The sequence below is a fragment of the Mustelus asterias genome, unplaced genomic scaffold, assembly GCF_964213995.1.
Source record: "Mustelus asterias unplaced genomic scaffold, sMusAst1.hap1.1 HAP1_SCAFFOLD_505, whole genome shotgun sequence".
NCBI classification, from domain to species: domain Eukaryota; kingdom Metazoa; phylum Chordata; class Chondrichthyes; order Carcharhiniformes; family Triakidae; genus Mustelus; species Mustelus asterias.
The window spans coordinates 287958-308761 of NW_027590457.1; the positions used below are offsets into that span (position 1 = coordinate 287958).

Consider the following 20804-nt stretch of genomic DNA (forward strand, 5'->3'; position numbering starts at 1 on the left):
GCTCCGAAAGCTCGTGATACCAAATAAACCTGTTGGACTTTAACCTGGTGTTGAGAGACTTCTTACTGTGCCCACCCCAGTCCAACGCCGGCATCTCCACATCATGGATGTGAGGCAGCAGTGCTAAACACTGTGGCACCTGCACAGAGCGCACGCATCAACGACGTCACGTTGACTTATCCGGGCTGTCAACAAAAAATATTTCGGAAGACATCTCAGTTCCATTTCGGAGTCAATAATTTGCTTACACCCACTGCACCACCTGCTGCCCAATAAATTCTAGTCATGATGTGGAGATGCCGGCGTTGGACTGGGGTGGGCACAGTAAGAAGCTTCGAAAGCTTGTGTGGCTTTTGCTACCAAATAAACCTGTTGGACTTTAACCTGGTGTTGTTAAACTTCTTACAATAAATTCTAATCAGCTGCCGTTACAAGTGCATCTGAACTGCTGAATATTGTGGATGTGGGGCACACAGCCATGTTTCAACTCAAATTAAAGAAAAAGGGGTCATTTTAGAAGGGGGGGGGTGGAGCGCAAAACAGGTTCCTGTTACAAGCACCACTAAACTGCGCAACAGAAATTTGTCACCACGTCAAACGAAAGTCCTTTCCAGTGAATGGAATGGTTACTAAAAAAAAAAGAGTAACCAGGATTGGATTACACCGTATCATTCCCACAGGCCCCATCATTGTAAAATGTGGTATACTCGATACTGCAGCAACCATGTGACTACCCTAATAAAGTGATCCAATAGTCAGTGGATGCCGTCTTGGACAGTTACCAGTCGCTGAATGTTTAGGATTTTCATACCAGCTGAGCATCACTTCAGCTTGGCCTTTGGGTGCCTTAACATTCAGCCAGAGACCCCAGGCAGCGTGAATCAGCACAATCAACTGGATTCATGTCACTTGACAGCGGACAGCAAAATAGGCCTTGGGTAAAGGTCATATTCTGTTTTGATCCTTAATACGTTAACACCCACATTTCATTCTGTCGGTCTTTCACCACATGCGGCTCGGAGCTGCGAAGACTATCGACTTCAAGAGCAGCTTTTATTTTTAGGTACCACCACCACCCCCTCCCCCTCCAACTGGGTAAAATTTAATCAGCTCCAGCCCATCTCCTGGGACCTCAGCTGGGTGGGCAACCTCCACACACAAGCTTGGAGGATTAACAAGAATTAGTATTTCAGCCTGGTGACCCTTCAGAGGGATCGAGTCCTGATGCTGCGTGACCTGCTGAGAATTTCCGGCATCTTGTGTGTCCAGCTCTGGCAGTATTTTGCTCTCGTGCCCTGGAGGACGAGTGCTGGCTGGCTGGCTGGCAGGACTGTGAAAAGTCACCACACAGAGAGAGACACAGCACCATCCTTATCCAATGCAAAAACTGTTTGCAGCACAGCTCTGCCGAGTCAGGTTTCCTCCAGCACGAGTGCCCACCACCAATCACCACCACCGCCCCCCCCCCTCCCCCACCCACCGACAACACAGCCAGGGCCAAACACAGCACTCCATACCACCCCCCCCCCTCAAATAAGACAGCCAGGGTCAAACACAGTGCTCGCCCACCCCTCCCTGCAACACAGCCAGGACCCAACACAGCGCTCTGCCTCCCTACAACACAGCACTGTTCCCCCCCTCCCCACCCCTACAATACAGCCAGGGCCAAAGACAGCGCTCTCCTCCCTATAGCACAGTGCTTCCCCCCACCCGGCCCCGCGCTCCCCCTCCCTATAACACAGCCAGGGCCAAACCGTCGCAACTGCTGCTCTGGCCATCAGCAGGTAACTGCGCAGAACTGAAGCCACTTCCTTTCATCAAATTCCCCAGGAAGAAACAAGCTGGAGCATTTACCAGTGAACAGAACGGAGCTCTCGTCCTCCATTTTACAAGCTTCCAGCAGGGTCCGGCACAAGCAGCCAACAGGATCCAGAGGATGGCCAACCCAACCTTCCTGATTCGAAATGGTCGTCGCCCCTTTTTGTAACAACTCTGAAAAGCAAGACAAGACACCGAAATATATCCTTACCTTCCCCCGCCATGGAGCCTCAGGAACAGAGTCTCTGATGTTTATTAAATGCATACCACATTACCAAACCTATTCATAGGACACTAACCCGAGGATTTTCTTTTTAAAAAGAGAAAACTTCTATTTATGAAGCATCTTCTTGCATCTCTCAGACATCCCAAAGTACATTTTGCTGCACAACAAGGAAATTCGCCCCATCCCCCTCTCCCCCAAAATCAACCTAAAGGGAATTAGAAGGTGGTACACATGCCAAGTGGGAAGCTAGAAACCTTTCCCACTCTGTAGGTTAGTGCTGGTTTAAAAAGAGCCAGCCAAGATCAAAACCAAAACAAAATCTATGACCATTTTTCAGCTGCTCATGGGTCTTTCTTAGAAGCCCCACAGTGCAGAAGGAGGCCATTCGGCCCATCGAGTCTGCACACCCTCTCCAACAGAGCATCTGATCCAGGCCCTACTCACGTATTTACCCCATTAATCCCCTTAACCTACACACCTTGAGACACTAAAGGGGCAATTTAGTATGGCCAATCCACCTAACCTACACATCTTTGGATTGAGGGAGGACCGTTGCTGTTTATTTGGAGGAAAATGCAACTGGTTTGATTAGTAAGTTTGCGGACGACAAAAGTTGGTGGATTTGCAGATAGCGATGACGATCATCAGAGGATACAGCAGGATATGGATCAGTTGGAGGCTTGGGCGGAGGGATGGCAGATAGCATTTAATCCGGACAAATGTGAGGTAATGCATTTTGGAAGGTCTAATACAGATAGGAAATATACAGTAAATGGCAGGACCCTTAAGAGTATTGATAGACAAAGGGATCTGGGTGTACAGGTACACAGGTCACAAAGTGGCAATGCGGGTGGAGAAGGTAGTCAAGAAGACTAACGGCATGCTTGCCTTCATCGGCTGGGGTATTGAGTTTAAAAATTGGCAAGTCATGTTGATGCTTTATAGAACCTTAGTTAGGCCGCACTTGGAATATAGTGTTCAATTCTGGTCGCCACACTACCAGAAGGATGTGGAGGCTTTGGAGAGGGTACTGAAAAGATTTACCAGGATGTCGCCTGGTATGGAGGGCATTAGCCATGAGGAGCGGTTGGAGAAACTTGGTTTGTTCTCACTGGAACGACGGAGATTGAGGGGCGACCTGATAGAAGTCTACAAGATCATGAGGGGCATGGACAGAGTGGGTAGTCAGAAGCTTTTTCCCAGGGTGGAAGAGTCAATTACTAGGGGACACAGGTTAAAGGTTTGAGGGACAAGGTTTAAAGGAGGTGTACGAGGCAGATTTTTTTTTTACACACAGAGGGTGATGGGTGCCTGGAACTCGTTACCAGAGGAGGTAGTGGAAGAGGATACGAGTGAGTTTTAAGGGGTGTCTTGACAAGTACATGAATAGGATGGGAATAGAGGGATATGGTCCCTGGAAGGGTAGGGGGTTTTAGTTAAGTCGGACAGCAAGGTCAGTGCAGGCTTGGAGGGCTGTGCTGTAATTTTCTTTGAAACCGGAGCACCCGGAACAAACCCATGCAGACACGGGGAGAACATGCAAACTCCACACAGGGACAGTTACCCAAGGCTGGAATCGAACCCGGGTCCCTGGCACTGTGAGGCTAACCACTGTGCCACCCAAGTTGGAGCAAGCTGTCTAAGACGATAGAAAGCCCCCAGTCCATCTCTCCCCCTCCAACAAGTAGCTTATGGCCCTTACCCTTCTTTTGCTGCTTGTACATTTCCAAATGGCGCCTTTTCTGCAATCGGAGCGTATTGACGATTGCGATAGCTAAGCGAAGAGCTTCCCGTGGGTACCCGTGTGATCGTAGTGCATCCACTCTGGCGCAAGCTGTTGGGACATGCTCTATAAAAAAATGGGGGGAAAAACTAATCAGCAGTGGATATAAAAATCAATTATTTCAACAAAAGGTTACCTACCTGAAGATGGTGGGCTACCTAGTCAAATTTCTACTTGCATTTCAAAGTACATTTGTACACAAGAAAGGTTAAAGGAATAAGGGAAAGAAAAATAAGTTTAGTTCTTAGTGTCACAAGTAGGTTTACATTAACACTGCAATGAAGTTACTGTGAAAATCCCCTAGTCGCCACACTCCGGTGCCTGTTCAGGTACACGGAGGGAGAATTTAGCACGGCCAATGCACCCTAACCAGCACGTCTTTCGGACTATGGGAGGAAACCGGAGCACCTGGAAGAAATCCGAGCAGACACGGGGAAAACGTGCAGACTCCACACAGACAGTCAACCAAGCCGGGAATCGAATCTGGGTCCCTGGCGCTGAAAGGCAGCAGCGCCAACCACTATGTTGGCCCCAAGCTGCTCCACAAAAAAAACGCAAGAGTTAAGTTTCAGCAAGTAATTGAAGTTCCCCCACAGCCACTTACTTCCTGATGCAGAGCACAGGCTGGGATCTGGAATGTCTCCCACAGCTAAAACTTCTGTTATCAACATGTCTGCGTAAACAAAATGGAAATATCTCTCGAGGAGGAAGAAAAGGCAATCGTTGTGTCTGACTGTGCTGAAATGCTCACTCCCTTGTGGGTTGGGCAACACCACCCCCCCCCCCCCCCCCCCACTACATTCAGCTCAGCAGTGGGCCCACTGAGCTGCAATGGCCAGGCACTCCTTGGTGGCAGACAATCTTCACCAGTCTGCTACACAATAGCTGGCAACCGAGCAGTGGCAGCACGGATTGTGGCGTATGTGAGCAGGGGAACTGGCAGTGCAGGCACAGGGAGTAGCACCAACTCAAACACACCCACTGCAATACGCATAAATTCAATCATTTTGTTTTTGTAAACCAGATATTTAACTTTTGTAGCAGTTGCTCAGTGTTGCCTCAGCACAGATACAAAAATAAATGGTCGAACATGATTCAGTTGCTGATAGTGTGCACTAAGGCAATCTATATAAATAACAAGTTCTCGGGATCCGTGTGCAATCACAGATGTCTTATTTTGCTTGAGGGTCAACTACCAATTGCGACAGCCTGGTAGATATTTGACAGGGTGTGAGAGGGGGGTGGAGACAGAAAGAGAGAGAGAGAGAGAGAAAGGGGGGAAGAAAGAGAGGAGAGAGAGAGAGAAGGGGAGAGAGAGAAAGAGAGGAGAGAGAGAGAAAGAGAAAAGGAGGGAAGACAGAAAGAGAGGGAGAGAGGAGGGACAGAAAAAAGGAGGAGAGAGAGAGGAGAGAAAGAAAGAGAGAGAGGGGAAGAAAGAGAAAGAGGAGAGAGAGGGGGAGACAGAGGGAAAGAAAGAGAAAGAGAGGAGAGAGAGAAGGAAAGAAAGAAAGAGAGGAGAGAGAGAGAGAGAAGGAAAGAAAGAGAAAGAGAGGAGAGAGAGAGGGAAAGAAAGAGAAAGAGAGGAGAGAGAGAGAGAAGGAAAGAAAGAGAAAGAGAGGAGAGGAGAGAGAGAGGGAAAGAAAGAGAAAGAGAGGAGAGAGAAGGGGAAGAAAGAGAAAGAGAGGGGGGTGGGGGGAAGAGAGGGGGGGGGGGAGAAAGAAGAGGGAGATGGCTGTGCAGGGATCAATTGGTTACAAGAGGAAAAAAAGCAATCAAGGAAGCAAGTCTCAAAACTACCCCATGATATACAAATTGCCAAGAACACCATCACCCAAACTTTCATCAATATTCAATTATTTTTGTTTAGAACAGACATTATCCTAGAAAAACTAATCTCCTTTAAAGTGGTCCACCAACAAGTTTGGATTATTGATATTTTCTAGCAAGGCGAAATAAACCCTCACCATTTGCGCAGTGTTAAAATAATTTGCTGAGTGAAGTGCAGGTTTGGATACGTTTGTTATATTTGCACCTGATTATTCCAATCTCCCACTTTCCAAACCCCAGGAGGTGATCCAAAACTCTGCTGCCCATCTTCCAACACGCATCAAGTCCCAGTCAGCCATTACTCCTGCCCTCACTGACCTACAACAGTTTGCCTCAAATTTAAAATTCTCATTTCACTCCATCTCTGCCACCCCAACCTCCCCAGCAAATTCTGGCCTGCTGCACATTCCTGATTTTAAATCACTTCACCATTGATGGCCGTGCCCTCAATTGCCTCAGCCCCAAGCTCTGGAATTCCCTCCCCAATTCTCTTTTCAAGTCATTGCCAAAAACCTACTGCTTGGATTAAGTTTTTCAGACATCTGCCCCAATATCTCTACGTGGCTTGCTGCTTAATATTGCTTCCTTATGTTCCTCTGAAGTGTCTCAGGTCATATTAACTTGAAGATACCACATAAACGCACAGTGGCACAGTGGTTAGCACTGCTGCCTCAGAAGCCAGGGATCCAGGTTCGATTCCTGGCTTGGGTGACTGTCTGTGCGGAGTCGGCATGTTCTCCCCGTGTCTGCATGGGTTTCCTCCAGGTGCTCCGGTTTCCTCCCACAGTCCAAAAGACGTGCTGGTTAGGGTGCATTGGCCGTGCTAAATTCTCCCTCAGTGTTACCCGAACAGGCGCCGAAGTGTGGCGACTAGGGGATTTTCACAGCAACTTCATTGCAACGTTAATGTAAGCCTAGAAACTTGACAAAGAACAGTTGTTGCTGCTTATCCTTTTGGTACAACTCCGACACTGAAGTTCAAAGTCCAGAACCAGGGGTCACAGTCTGAGGATTCGGGGTAGACCATTTAGGACGGAGGTGAGGAGACATTTCTTCACCCAAAGAGTGGTGAGCCTGTGGAATTCATTACCACAGGAAGTAGTTGATGCCAAAACATTGAATGTATTCAAGAGGCGGCTGGATATAGCACTTGGGGCGAATGGGACCAAAGGTTATGGGGAGAAAGCAGGATTAGGCTATTGAGTTGGACGATCAGCCATGATGGTGATGAATAGCGGAGCAGGCTCGAAGGGCCGAATGGCCTCCTCCTGCTCCTATTTTCTATGTTTCAAAGTAGTATTTGACAGTCAAATGAAGGAGATGAAGGGAAGTTTACACTTGTATATTGCAATGATCTTCTACCTACCAAGCCACAGGGGCCGCCCCTGCGAGTCAAACAGTGACCGGTCCCCATCTCTCCATTGGTTTGTGTAGCTGTCACTACTGATAATCTTTCGAAGATGACAGTCTTTCCAGTCCAGGCCGCAGGCTTCTATTGCACGGACAAAAACGGTTCTCCGGGATCCTGCTGGAGTTGAAAAAAATGTTTCACAAGCTCTGCAATTTCTCACAACCACTCCATGTACAACAGTACGCACACACACAAATCAACTCCGTAGACAACACAATAGGTTTTGAAGGCCAGCCGTTCCAAATTTTTAGTCATGCAAATTCAAACACTGGGATTTTAATCAGATATTCTTAGAATGGCTCAGGCCATTTGGTCCGACATGTTTGTGCTGGCCCTCCGAAGGAGCACCCCCCCGCCGGCCTATGGTGCTCCAAAATGGAACACACAAGATTAGCGGCATCGTGGTTAGCACTGCTGCCTCACAGCGCCAGGGACCTGGGTTCAATTCCAGCCTTGGGTGGCTGTGTGGAGTTTGCACGTTCTCCCCGTGTCTGCATGGGTTTCCTCCAGCTGCTCCGGTTTTCCTTTCAGTCCAAAGATATGCAGGTTAGGTGGATTGGCAATGCTAAATGTCGGGGGATTCGTAGGGTAAATACATGGGGTAACGGGGATAGGACCTGGGTGGGATGCGCTCTTGGGAGAGTCAGTGCAGATCCGATGAGGGCTGAATGGCCTCCTTCTGCACTGCAGGGATTCTGAACACAAATTTAGCACATGCTATTTGGTAGGAGCCAACACGCAAATGCAACTGTAGCTTATCCTGCCCTTTAAACTAGTCTTCCACTCTCCAATGTGTTCACTCTTTCCTAATGCAGGAGGCTAACTGTGGCCTTTGGAGCTGGCATCCAGTAGGTGCTAAAGCCCCGGTCTGCTGTGAGCAGAGCTCTCCAACAGGCAGTCCTCAGGGAGATGGCCTGTACAGACCTGCCCTTAACACATTGTACTTCCCACCCTCCAAACCTGTCTGTCTTGCAATCGAGGTTGGGAGGGTTTCGAACCTGAACAGTGGCAGCACTGTCAAGTCACAAAGCCACCTTTACTGCAAGTTGTTCCACAATATCAATCAAGTTAGTTTCGACAGAGCAGAACTAACTACATTTTTACTGTATTAGCAATCTCAGCCATCTACTGCCATTGCATCAAGTTACTTTGAAGTCCAAACACTATACCCATAAACAAATGCGAGCAAAGTGCAAACTTTTTTTGAACTACAGATCATATTTAAACACCATGGTCTAAACTTTAGAGGGTTTCTTCCCCCCCGCTGTAAAGTGCAGTGACAATATCCCCAGCCGCAGAAGTTCAACTTCCCAAAACAAAAAAATACCAGAAAAATTTACTGGACCAGATTCTAAACAAGCCGAACGTTCAACTCAAACTCTTCAGAATGCAAGGAGAGAGGGAGTCTTAAATTGACACTTTTAAACCACTCAACTCCCGCAATGAACCTGTTGATCCCCCTCTACTTTCTAAAAATTAATAACCCTCAAACCCACTTCTCATCACATCCTGTTCCCTTTGAAAAGCGTGCGTTTTAGTTTAATTTATTGATTTAATGTCGGCTTACATTAACACTGCAATGAAGTTACTGTGAAAATCCCCTAGTTGCCACACTCTGGCGTCTGTTCGGGTTACACCGAGGGACAATTTAGTGTGGCCAATCCACCGAACCAGCTTGTCTTTCGGGCTGTGGGAGGAAACCCACGCAGACACGGGGAGAACGTGCAGACTGCGCACAGACAATGACCCAAGCATTGGCCGTGCTAAACTCTCCCTCAGCGTACCCAAACAGGTGCCCAAGTGTGGCGACTAGCGGATTTTCACAGTAACTTCATTGCAGTGTTAATGTAAGCTTATTCGTGACACTAATAATAAAATTAATAGAAGTTTTAGACCCCCAGGAGCCGAGAATCAAACCCGGGTCCCTGGCGCTGTGAAGCAGCAGTGCTAACCAACATGGCTCTGTGATCCATTTCATGTACTTTCCCTTGAAGCCTGTTCTCACAGCTGCACTATTCTACAGAGAAAATTAATTTGAAAGGCTTGTGAATTTGGCACTGCGCTCAGTGTCTGAAGCATATTTTTCTGCTTAAACCCCATTTATACCTTATTTATTCACTTACACAACGTGGGCACCGCTGGCTAGACCAGCATTTATTGCCCATCCTTAATTGCCCTCAAGGTGGTGGTGGTGAGCTGCCTTCCTGAACCGCTGCAATCCACATGATGCAAGAACACTGACGTTAGGGAGTTTTGGACCCGGAGACAGTGAAGGAATGGCAACATATTTCCAAGTCAGGATGGTGAGCGGCCTGGAGGGGAACTTGCAGGTGGTGGTGTTCCCATGCATCTGCTGCTCTCGTCCTTCTAGATGGAAGTAGTCGTGAGTTTGGAAGGTGCTGTTGAAGGAGCTTTGCCGAGTTCCTGCAGTGCATCTTGTAGACGGTACACACTGCTGCCACTGGTGAGGGACTGAAGGCCTGTGGACAGGGTGCCAATCAAGCTTGTGCTTTGTCCTGCATTGAACTTAGAAACCCGACAGTGCAGAAGGAGACCATTCGGCCCATCGAGTCTGCACTGACAACAATCCCACGCAGGCCCCATTCCCGTAACGCCTCTATATTAACCCTGCTAATACCCCTGACACTAGGGTCAATTTTAGCATTGCCAACCAACCTAACCCGCACATCTTTGGGACTGTGGGAGGAAACCGGAGCACCCGGAGGAAACCCACGCAGACACGGGGAGAATGTGCAAACTTTCATACAGACAGTGACCCAAGCCGGGAATCGAACTGGCGCTGTGAGGCAGCAGTGCTAACCACTGTGCCATGCTGCCCATAGTTTCGAGGATAGTTGGAGCTACACTCACCCAGGCAAGTGGAATGCATTTCCTCACACCTGTGACATGTACCTTGCGGACAGGCTTGGGGGAGACAGAGGTGATTTATTTGCAACAGAATTTTCAACCACTGTAGCTACAATATTTACATGACTGTTCCAGTTTAGCTTCTGGTCGATGGTAACACTCACGATGTTGATAGTGGGGAGTTCAGAGATGGAACTGACATTGAATGTCATGCGAACATGGTTCGATTCTCTTGGAGATGGGCATTGCCGTGGTGTTAAGTAGCAAGTGACATTCACAACATACATCAGCCCAAGTCTGAACACTGTTCAGGTCTTGCTGCACCCCCCCCCCCGCCCCCCCGATTCCCATTTTTGCTAGGGCTCCTTGATGCCACACTGCCAAACGCTGCCTTGATGTCAGGGTCACTCACTCTCACCCGAGTGCAGCTCTTTTATCCATGCTAGGATCAAGGCTGTAAATGAGATCAGAAGCCGAGTGGCCCAGGCAGAACCCAAACATCAGCGAGCAGGTTATTGCTGAGTTAAATGCTACTCTATAGCACTGTCGATGAGGATTCGGGGTAGACCATTTAGGACGGAGGTGAGGAGACATTTCTTCACCCAAAGAGTGGTGAACCCGTGGAATTCATCACTATAGGAAGTAGTTGAGGCCAAAACATTGAATGTATTCAAGAGACAGCTAGAAGATATAACACTTGGGGCGAATGGGATCAAAGGTCATGGGGAGAAAGCAGGATTAGGCTATGGAGTTGGACGATCAGCCATGATGGTGATGAATGGCGGAGCAGGTCGAAGGGCCAAATGGCGGAGCAGGTCGAAGGGCCAAATGGCCTCCTCCTGCTCCTATCTGCTATGTTTCTATGGTGCTGAAGACCAGCAACTGAGTAGCTGTCATCTAACGTCCAGTGACATAGAGTCTTTTCAACAGTTACTAGAAGTTGTCATAGAATCCCTACAGTACAGAAAGAGGCCATTCAGCCCATCGAGTCTGCACCGACCACAATCCCACCCAGGCCCTACCCCCATATCCCTACATATTTATCCACTGATCCCTCTAACCTACGCATCTCAGGACACCAAGGGCAATTTTTTTAGCACGGCCAATCAACCTAACCCGCACATCTTTGGACTGTGGGAGGAAACCGGAGCACCCGGAGGAAACCCACACAGACATGAGGAGAATGTGCAGACTCCGCACAGACAGTTGACCCAAGCCGGGAATCGAACCCAGGTCCCTGGAGCTGTGAAGCAGCAGTGTTAACCACTGTGAAGTTGTCAATTGAGACTTTCTTCAGAGATGGAACTGCTCAAGGTCTAGAATCATTCCAGGAGACTGCTGTAATCTCCCTACAATGCAGATATAGCTAGTCAGTCCAAAACTGCACGTCATACTTAAGTAGCCACACCATTTGACTTTGCATGTGTGAACTTAGAATTTTACTGACTACGAATGTGCCCCTGTGTTCCATTAGCTTTATGGACAACCAAATACCCGGGAAGAAACCACCTTCGCTAATAATGAGGTCAACTTAGCATGTGTGGGGGGAGGGGGGAAAAAAAGAGGGGGTGCATAATGGAAGTTCCAATTTAGTGGGTTCGTCTTGACTCTCCAAAAAGGTGACACTAAGCCTGTTGACCACAGAGAAAACACCAAGCTGCTTGATACAGAGACACTTCTTGCAACCACCTCAAAAAACCGCTTTATTGGCTCATCTCAAGCACACTGTGGGAGCCCAATCAGTATTTAATTTAAAATATGCCACAAATGCTGCTTGGTGTGCCAGGCTTTGGGGTGAGGGGACAGGATAGAATGGAGTGAAGGGTTTCTGGTTCTTGGGAGTCATAGAGGTTTACAACATGGAAACAGGCCCTTCGGCCCAACTTGTCCATGCTGCCCTTTTTTCTTAAAACCCTAAGCTAGTCAAATTATCAACTCTTGCGTGGAAAACATGAGACTACGCAACTGAAGAGGCAAGTGTTCTTTAATAGGGCGGCACAGTGATTAGCACTGCTGTCTCACAGCGCCAAGGACCCGGGTTTGATTCCCGGCTTGGGTCACTGTCTGTGTGGAGTTTGCACGTTCTCCCCGTGTCTGCGTGGGTTTCCTCCGGGTGCTGTGGTTTCCTCCCAAAGATGTTGGGGTTAGGCGGATTGGCCATGCTAAATTGCCCCTTAGTGTCAGGAGGACTAGGTAGGGTGGACACATGGGGTTGTGGAGATGGGGCCTGGGTGGGTTTGCGGTCGGTGCAGACTCGATGGGCTGAATGGCCTCCTGCACTGTAGGAGGCTATGATACTATAATAGGTCCTGTAACACCAAGAATGATCATTGGGGTGAAGGCAGACAGAGAAACTTGGCATGCAAAACTGTAACACGGACGTAATGAGATGACTTGGGAGACAGGTACACATCACAACTCTTCACAACACCCTGTAAGGGGGGACAGGCAGAGTTTTCTTTCCACCTAACATTGCTACAAGACGTATACAAGGTGGATAGGAAACTCTGACAAATATTTGTTACAGCGCTTGTGTTGCTTTTGGAAAGTTCCAACCAAACAACATATTAAATACCTGGGTTTCGATTTGAGTTGTGTTGCAAGCCAGCAGTGATACTCGGGGTTTCGTTGACATGATTGCCATAGTTACCATCTTCTTGTGGGCAGACATCCATGTTGTTCCACTTGCGGAGTAGCTCGAGCCAGCCAGCTTTCTCCTCCTGCTTGCAATGAGGGTTCAACACCACACACACCCAGAGAGCACCTGAGGTGGGAGGGGGGGGGGGGGGGGGGGGCGGGGGGGGGGGGGAAGAGAGGGAGAAACCGGTGATTAAAATTTGGGGGAAGAAAAAAAAAACGTGACTAAAATTAACCTGAGCCACTTTGCTGCTGCTGCTGCTGTATAAACAATAGGGTGGGAACACAGTGCAGGGCCTCAGGGGAGTCTGTGGCTTCCTTATGAAAACTTAGCCAGCTGGTTTCCTCAGCTGTTTATGACATCAAAAAAAAAATTCAAAGCAACAACTGGGCTGGCAACGTGAACCACAAATACACTTTCGCATGATGCGCATTTTGAAAGGGTAATGTTAAAAAAAAAAACCCAGCTCAATCTGCCATTCCGTCAGTGCAAACGCCTTTGCGAACACGGCTAATACTTGCTGCATGACTCGTGCATTTCGTCAAGAGTTTTCTCCCCAGCCTCACTCGTCAGTGACACTCATTTAGCAGGATTCTTCAATGACACGCAGCCGGGGCAATTCGAGGATTGCTTCAGCCAGATATATCAGTTGTGCCACGGTGAACTGAGTCACCAGCGCTTCCTTTAGAGACCAAAGTCGGGTTTGAGAACTGACTACGAAAGCAGCCAGAGCCCAGAGAGTGTGTTTAATTTTAAGCTAAATTTGCATCTGTCTCGATTCAGACCGTCGGTACGAGTCAAAGTTAGATTTCGCCTTCCAATTTTTGACGCCAGGTTACCAATGTGAAACACGAACTTGGTTTCTTGCTCTCTCTCTCTCTCTCTCTCTCTCTCTCCGCCAAAGACGCCGACTGACCTGCTTCGCGGTTCCAGCATTTTCTGCTTTCATTTCAAATGTTTACTGTTTCAGTCTGTGCTCCTGCCCAGATTCCCCCTTTCAGGAGGGGAATTAATCAGGCTATTTCTTGGATTCCCGCACAAGCCTTCAGCACAGCAACCCATTCAGTGGTAAAGGGGGGTTGAGTTCCAACAATTATCACTCAACCTCAACTGAGCCCCAAAGCCAAACAAAACAACCTCAGTCCCTGTACCGATTCCAACGCAAGATGGATACGAGAATATTTTCCTCCTGCAAGCAGGCTGGGATTTCATACAGCTAGACTTGGGAATGTAATTCTCAACTTATTTATTTTTATTTATTAGTGTCACAAGTAGGCCTACGTTAACACTGCAATGAAGTTACTGTGAAATTCCCCTAGTCGCCCACACTCCGGCGCCTGTTCGGGTACACTGAGGGAGAATTTAGCACAGCCAATGCACCCTAACCAGCAAGTCTTTCGGACTGTGGGAGGAAACCCAGAGCACCCGGAGGAAACCCACGCAGAGAATGTGTAAACTCCGCACAGGCAGTGACCCAGGCGGGAATCGAAGCCGGGTCCCTGGCGTGGTGAGGCAGCAGTGCTAACCACTCTGCCACTGCGCCGCCCATAATTAACAACCATCATAAAATATGTGAACGTACTCTTAATTGTACAGTGGCTTCATAAAATGTACAATCTTGAGAAATCGACTCAAATTAAGTTTCAGATGTAGTTACACTAAGCTCAGTGATAAGAGTGGTTAGCACTGCTGCCTCATGGTGCCAGGGACCCAGGTTCAATTCTGGCCTCGGGTGACTGTCTATGCAGAGTCCGCTCGTTCTCCCAGTGTCTGCATGGGTTTCCTCCGGGTGCTCCGGTTTACTCCTACAATCCGAAAAACGTACTGGTTAGGTGCCAAATTCTCCTTCACCGTACCCGAACAGGGGCTGGAGTGTGGCGACTAGGGGATTTTCAGTAACAGTAACTTCATTGCAGTGTTAATGCAAGCCTACTTGCGACACCTAATAAATAAAAACTTTAAATAAAAAGATCTGTAGTTAGATGATTAGCCATGGCAAATGTGGGGTTGCGGGGATAGGGCGGCGGAAAGAGGGTCTGCGTAAGATACTCTGGAGAGTCGGTGCAGACTCAATGGGCCGAATGGCCTCCTTCTGCACTGCAGAGATTCTATGAAGCCCACTGAACAGCTGCCTCAGCTTCATTCTTTTACAGATGTCTTGTGTGTAAACTGAAGCGGCGTGAAACTATTCTGTAGTCCAACCTCAACACAACCTAGGTTGACTCTCCAGTTCAGAACTGAAGGAGTGCTGCACTGCTGGAGGTGCCGTCTTTAAGAAGCTTTAAGCCAAAAACAAGGCCCATCCTTGCTCTCGGGTGGATGTAAAAGATCCAATTGTACTGATATTTCAAACAAGGATTCTGCCCAGTTGCCTGGCCAAAATCTATCCCTCAAATCAACCACAAAATAAATTGACAATCTCATTGCTGTTTGTCAGAGCTGGCTGAGCAGAAGGTAATAACACTGGAGATGCTGAATCTCAATGTGCCACTCTCAGCTAGATCACTATTTATATTCCCTTTGTCTTTTTGTCCATCTCCACCCCCGCCCCCTCTCCGTCTCCACCAACCGTTGGCCCCCTGCCCTGCCCCCGCAACAGTACAAATCTCATCCTATTTCCAAGTGTCTTCAACTCTGACGATGAGTCATCCCTGACAAAGAATCTTCCAAATACTAGAATCATAGAATCCCTACAGTACAGGAGGAGGCCATTCGGTCCATCAAGTCTGTACCAACCACAATCCCACCCAGGCCCTATTCCCGTGACCCCACACATTTACCCTGCTAATCCCCCTGACACTCGGGTCAATTTAGCACGGCCAATCCACCTAACCCGCACATCTTTGGACTGTGGGAGGAAATCATACAATCATAAAATCCTACTGTGCAGGAGGCTGCCATTCGGCCCATCGAGTCTGCACCGACCACAATCCCACCCAGGCCCTATCCCCATTGCCCCAGGCATTTACCTTAGCTAGTGTCCCTGACCCTAAGGGGCAACTTAGCACGGCCAATCCGCCTAACCCGCACACCTTTGGACTGTGGGAGGAAACCAGGGCACCCGATGGAAACCCACGCAGACACGGGGATAAAGTGCAGACTCCGCACAGACAGTGACCCGAGGCCGGAATTGAACCCAGGTCCCTGGCGCGGAGAGACAGCAGTGCTAACCACTGTGCCACCATGCTGTCCGAAACAAGAAACATTTGCTCTGTTTTCTCTCCGCAGATGCTGTCAGACCTGTTGAGATTTTCCAGCATTTTCTTTTTTCACTGGTTGAGCAGAAATTGGCTGGTGATTTTTCTACATTATAACAGTGGCGACACTGGAGTGATCTTTTTCATACAACTCGGCATTTTATTGTTGGTTGTAACATGCCTGTATGCGGGAAGCACGTGGCATGGCACTGAGTGAGGCACACAGAAAGCAGATTAAGTTATAGGAGAGTCAGCACGAAGGAGTCATTTTATTTTTAAAAAACGGATTTGCTTTTGGATAGTCAGAAGCACTTTCCCAGGGTGGAAGAGTCAATTACTAGGGGGCATAGGTTTATGGTGCGAGGGGCAAGGTTTAAAGGAGATGTACGAGGCAAGTTTTTTTTTTACACAGAGGGTGGTGGGTGCCTGGAACTCGCTGCCGGGGGAGGTAGTGGAAGCAGATATGATAGTGAGTTTTAAGGGTGTCTTGACAAATACATGAATAGGATGGGAATAGAGGGATATGGTTGGGTAGGGGGTTTTAGTTCAGTCAGGCAGCATGGTCGGTGCAGGCTTGGAGGGCTGAAGGGCCTGTTCCTGTGCTGTAATTTTCCTTGTTCTTTGTCAGCAGCAGCGACCATCATGGAAAAGATTACTTTATTCTGAAACATCAGCTAGAGACAGACTGTGGATAGGAGAAAAATCACTGGCATGTAAAGCAGCGCCCCAGGTTAAAAGGAATTCAAACTGGCTGCAGTTTGAAAACAACACTTTGGATAGCAAGCATGAGGGGGGAATTAAAAGTAATTAAGCCATAGCCAGGCAGGAAAACCGAGCCCCGTTTCCCAATCTCCTCTGCTGTCGGGGAAGAGCTGGCAAGCAGGAGCCAGGCATTTTTCATACCGGGCGTGGGAGGGGAGTAAAGTTGTAAATGCAGGTCAGAATGGTAGGGATGCATCTCCTCGTGCCTGATGCTTACTCCCACCCACAACCTCCCTCAATACCAGCGTACCAAGAGGCACTCAAAAACATCATGGGTCAAACAGGACAAACTTGGCTTCAATAGAAAAAGGAGAGAAATAGAATGTTGAACTAAAGTTTGATGGAATGTTTTTCGTTGGTTTACAGCGCAACTATTTACAAATTGAAATAAAAAATATTGACAAATGGCTTTGGAAACACCTATTCATGGAATCCCTACAGTACAGAAGGAAGCCATTCGGCCCATCAAGTCTGGACCAACTCCGAGAGCACCCCACCCAAACCCACGTATTTACCCTGCTAATTCCCCTAATGTACACATATCTTTGGACACTAAGGGGCAACTTAACATGGCCAATCCACCTAACCCGCACATCTTTGGACTTAACTCCATCCCCCCCCCCCCCCCCCCCCCACCAAAACCCTCAGTGCTTACAATAGGGTTTGGAGGTTGAGCTGGATCAATTTTTCAACTGGCTTCTGTTGAAGTGCACCTCCAACAGGGAATCAGCAGAGTCAGTCAGTCATCAGCAGTAGGAACCTGGGCTTTCCAACCTCAAACTTCGGCGGATTGAGGACAGTTGGAGTACCAGGCTCTCGTTTCTAGGGATTCATCCAAATATCCGAGGGGTTTCATTTGGCTCGACAGCCAGGGCCTCACTGCTTTAGATCTTTGGGGCAACTGGAACAATCGTGTTCATCGTAAATCTGTATGATTCCAGTGTTAAAGCCTCCAATGTACCAACAGGCATTGCACAGGTTAAATCACTACTACTTCAAAAGAAAGAACTTCAACAGAACCACGTTTCCTCCTGATTTCCCACTTTAATGACTGTTGCGATGGTCTCAGTATGAAACTCTAAACATCAGTGAACGGAACACAGTTCCGATCAAAACTAGAAAGGGACTAGTCCATTTCACAGGTGTCCCATGTGCGTGCGACTGTTGCGATCCCTTTGCAGCTTTGATTACATATACAGAGTTAAACTGTAAATCAGTTCCTTCTGTCAGGTGCCTGTTTTTTAATGTGTAAACTCCACGGTGATTGGACTTTTATAAAAGGTTTCTTGGCAAACTAAATTTTAGAGGGTTTGGATTTACAAAACAGGCATTGAAGCGAGGAGCTAGCTTTAAGAGGCCAAAGCGCTGTGATTTCAAGAAGGAATTAGATACAACTCTTGGGGCTAAAGGGATATTGGGGTTGGTGGGGGAAGTCAGGATGTTGAATTTGATGATTAAACATGATCAAAATGAATGGTGGAGCAGGTTCAAAGGGCCTACTCCTAGTTTCTATGTTTCTCTGTATACAGTCGGTCTTTGCAGGCTGGAAACCAGCTAACTACAAAGATTAGCTTTCACAGTTTGAATGCAAGGCTGGCAACAAGAACATTATTCACCCAAAGATGGTCATCTGTATACTTATTTACAACTTTGCCAGCATTCTCACCCAAGAGGTCGACCCCATTGGCTGCCCCAAAGAATTGAGCAACTTTATTTCTCGACTTTGTAAGGTTTCCAAGGTTGAAATTAAGCCACGTTGTAGGTGCAGTGCAGGAGCTTGGCACAGTGGTTAGCACTGCTGCCTCACAGTGCCAGGGACCCAGGGTTTGATTCCTGGCTTGGGTGACTCTGTGCAGAGTCTGCACGTTCTCCCAGTGTCTGCGTTGGTTTCCTTCCACAGTCCGAAAGACATGCTGGTTAGGCGGATTGGCCATGCTAAATTCTCCCTCAGGTGTAACCGAACAGGCGCCCGAGTGTGAGGACTGTGGGATTTTCACAGCAACTTCATTGCAGTGTTAATGCAAGCCTACATTAATAAACTTAAACAAACCTAATGCTCCATGCTAATACTGGGCCAAGAATCTTATAGCAATTGGGCCATTTGGCTTATCAAGTCTGTACCAGTGTGTTTAGCTTCAACTATGGTTCACAGTCCATACACATCTTAACATTCCTCTACCTTATGCAATCAATCACCTTAAAGAGAGACTCCACCTCAACAGCTCATGGTTCTACTCTGGGTACCAAATTTTATTCCAAACTTCCAGCAATTGCCCTCAACACATGAAAAAGAGTAACACTACTTAACCCAATCATGCCCATCAATAACTCCTGGTTCCTAAAGGTCTGTCGGTAGAGCACAAGACTCCATCTCAGGGGCATGGGTTCGAGCCCCACGTTGGGCGCTGTCGTTTGGTGCTGACACAGTGGCAAGCACTGCTGCGCCAGGGATGCCAGTTCGATTCCCGGCTTGGGTCACTGTCTGTGCAGAGTCTGCACGTTCTCCCCGTGTGTTTCCTCCCACAGTCCAAAAGATGTGCTGGTTAAAGCTAATTTATTAGTCACAAGTAAGGCTTACATTAACACTGCAATGAAGTTACTGTGAAATAGGTGCATTGGCCGTGCTAAATTCTCCCTCCGTGTACCCGAACAGGCGCCGGAATGTGGCGACTAGGGGGATTTTCACAGTAGCTGCATCGCAGTGTTAATGTAAGCCGGCTTGTGACACTAGTGAATAAACTATTTTTAAAGGAAGGGTACTTCTGCATTGGAAGCAGTTCAGAGAACGCTCACCAGGCTGATTCCCTGGATGAAGAGGCTGCCTTGAGAAAAGATTGGGTCCATACCTACTGGAGTTTCGAAGAATGAGTGTGATCTTATTGAAACCAAAAATTCGGAGGGGGCTTGACAGGGGAGATGATTATTATTTCTTGGAGGCACAATTTAAAAATAAAGGCTCTCCCATTTAAGGATGAGGAATTTCTTCTCTCAAAGTGTCATTAGCTTTTGGAATGCTCTTCCACAAGCAGCAGTGGAACCTGGACCATTGAATACATTCAAGACTGTTTTTTTTATTCATTCGTAGGACATGGGCGTCGCTGGCTAGGCCAGCATTTATTGCCCATCCCTAGTTGCCCTTGAGAAAGTGGTAAGTGAACCGCCTTCTTGAATCGCTGCTGTGGGTCGACCCACAATGTCGTTAGGAAGGGAATTCCAGGATTTTGACTGTGGAGGAACAGCTGATGTATTTCCAAGTCAGGAAGGTGAGTGGTTTGGAGGGGAACTTGCAGGTGGTGGTGTTCCCAGGTTTCTGCTGCCCTTCTAGATGGAAGTGGTCGTGGGTTTGGAAGGTGCTGCCTAAGGATCTTTGGTGACTTGCTGCAGTGCATCTTGTAGATAGTACACACTGCTGCTACTGAGCGTCGGTGGTGAAGGGAGTGGATGTTTGTGGATGTGATGCCAATCAAGCGGGGCTGCTCTGTCCTGGATGGTGTCAAGCTTCCCACAGGCAACTGGGGAGTATTGAGCAGATTTTTAAAAAACCAACAAAGGAGTAAGGGATATGAAGGACAGGCAGGAAGTGGAGTGAAGATCAGTCATGATTTTTCTCGAATGGTGGAGCAGGTTCTAAGGGGTGAATGGTCTACTCCTGCTCCTATTTCTTATGATAAATATAGAGCTGCATGAACGAGGGATGCCCTTTCTTTACAAAAAAGAAAACTGTTTTGCATTCCCATTAGTGTACGTTCAGTGGCACAGCATTAATAAACCAGACCTTGCCTTTAACTATAGAACATAGAACAGTACAGCACAGAACAGGCCCTTCGGCCCACGATGTTGTGCCGAGCTTTATCCGAAACCAAGATCAAGCTATCCCACTCCCTATCATCCTGGTGTGCTCCATGTGCCTGTCCAATAACCGCTTAAATGTTCCTAAAGTGTCTGACTCCACTCTCAGGAAGGTGGGTGGATGGATATGTAATACAAGATGCCTGGGATCATCCCAAACAGATGTAGGAGATACAGTATATATGAGAGAGAGATAGTTGAGGGCGAAAGCCCACTGCGAGACCAGAGTATAAATCTAGGCAAGACACTTCAGTGCAGTGGTGGCATTGCAAGATGTGCCCTCTTTGTGGATAATACCACGAACATGAGGCCGTTTTTTCAGGTCAAATGGAAAGCCTGCGGCACTTTCAGAGAAAGGGGATGTTCTCTTGGTGCTCGAAACTACAGTGAGTATACCTCAGTAGTCGTTCGCTGGCCAGGAAACA

General features: G+C 47.9%; 1 protein-coding gene across 1 annotated transcript in view; it reads right to left on the reverse strand.

Annotated features, from left to right (window-relative positions):
• Positions 1-20804, reverse strand: part of LOC144486889 (zinc finger SWIM domain-containing protein 5-like) — a gene marked incomplete at its 5' end in the record, with an annotated part of 58656 nt that overhangs the window by 26156 nt on the left and 11696 nt on the right. The window contains 5 exons of the mRNA XM_078204921.1: positions 1855-1992; positions 3747-3893; positions 4432-4500; positions 7021-7179; positions 12509-12697. Of these exons, the coding sequence (XP_078061047.1) occupies positions 1855-1992; positions 3747-3893; positions 4432-4500; positions 7021-7179; positions 12509-12697 (702 nt within the window). The remainder of the gene's footprint in view (positions 1-1854; positions 1993-3746; positions 3894-4431; positions 4501-7020; positions 7180-12508; positions 12698-20804) is intronic.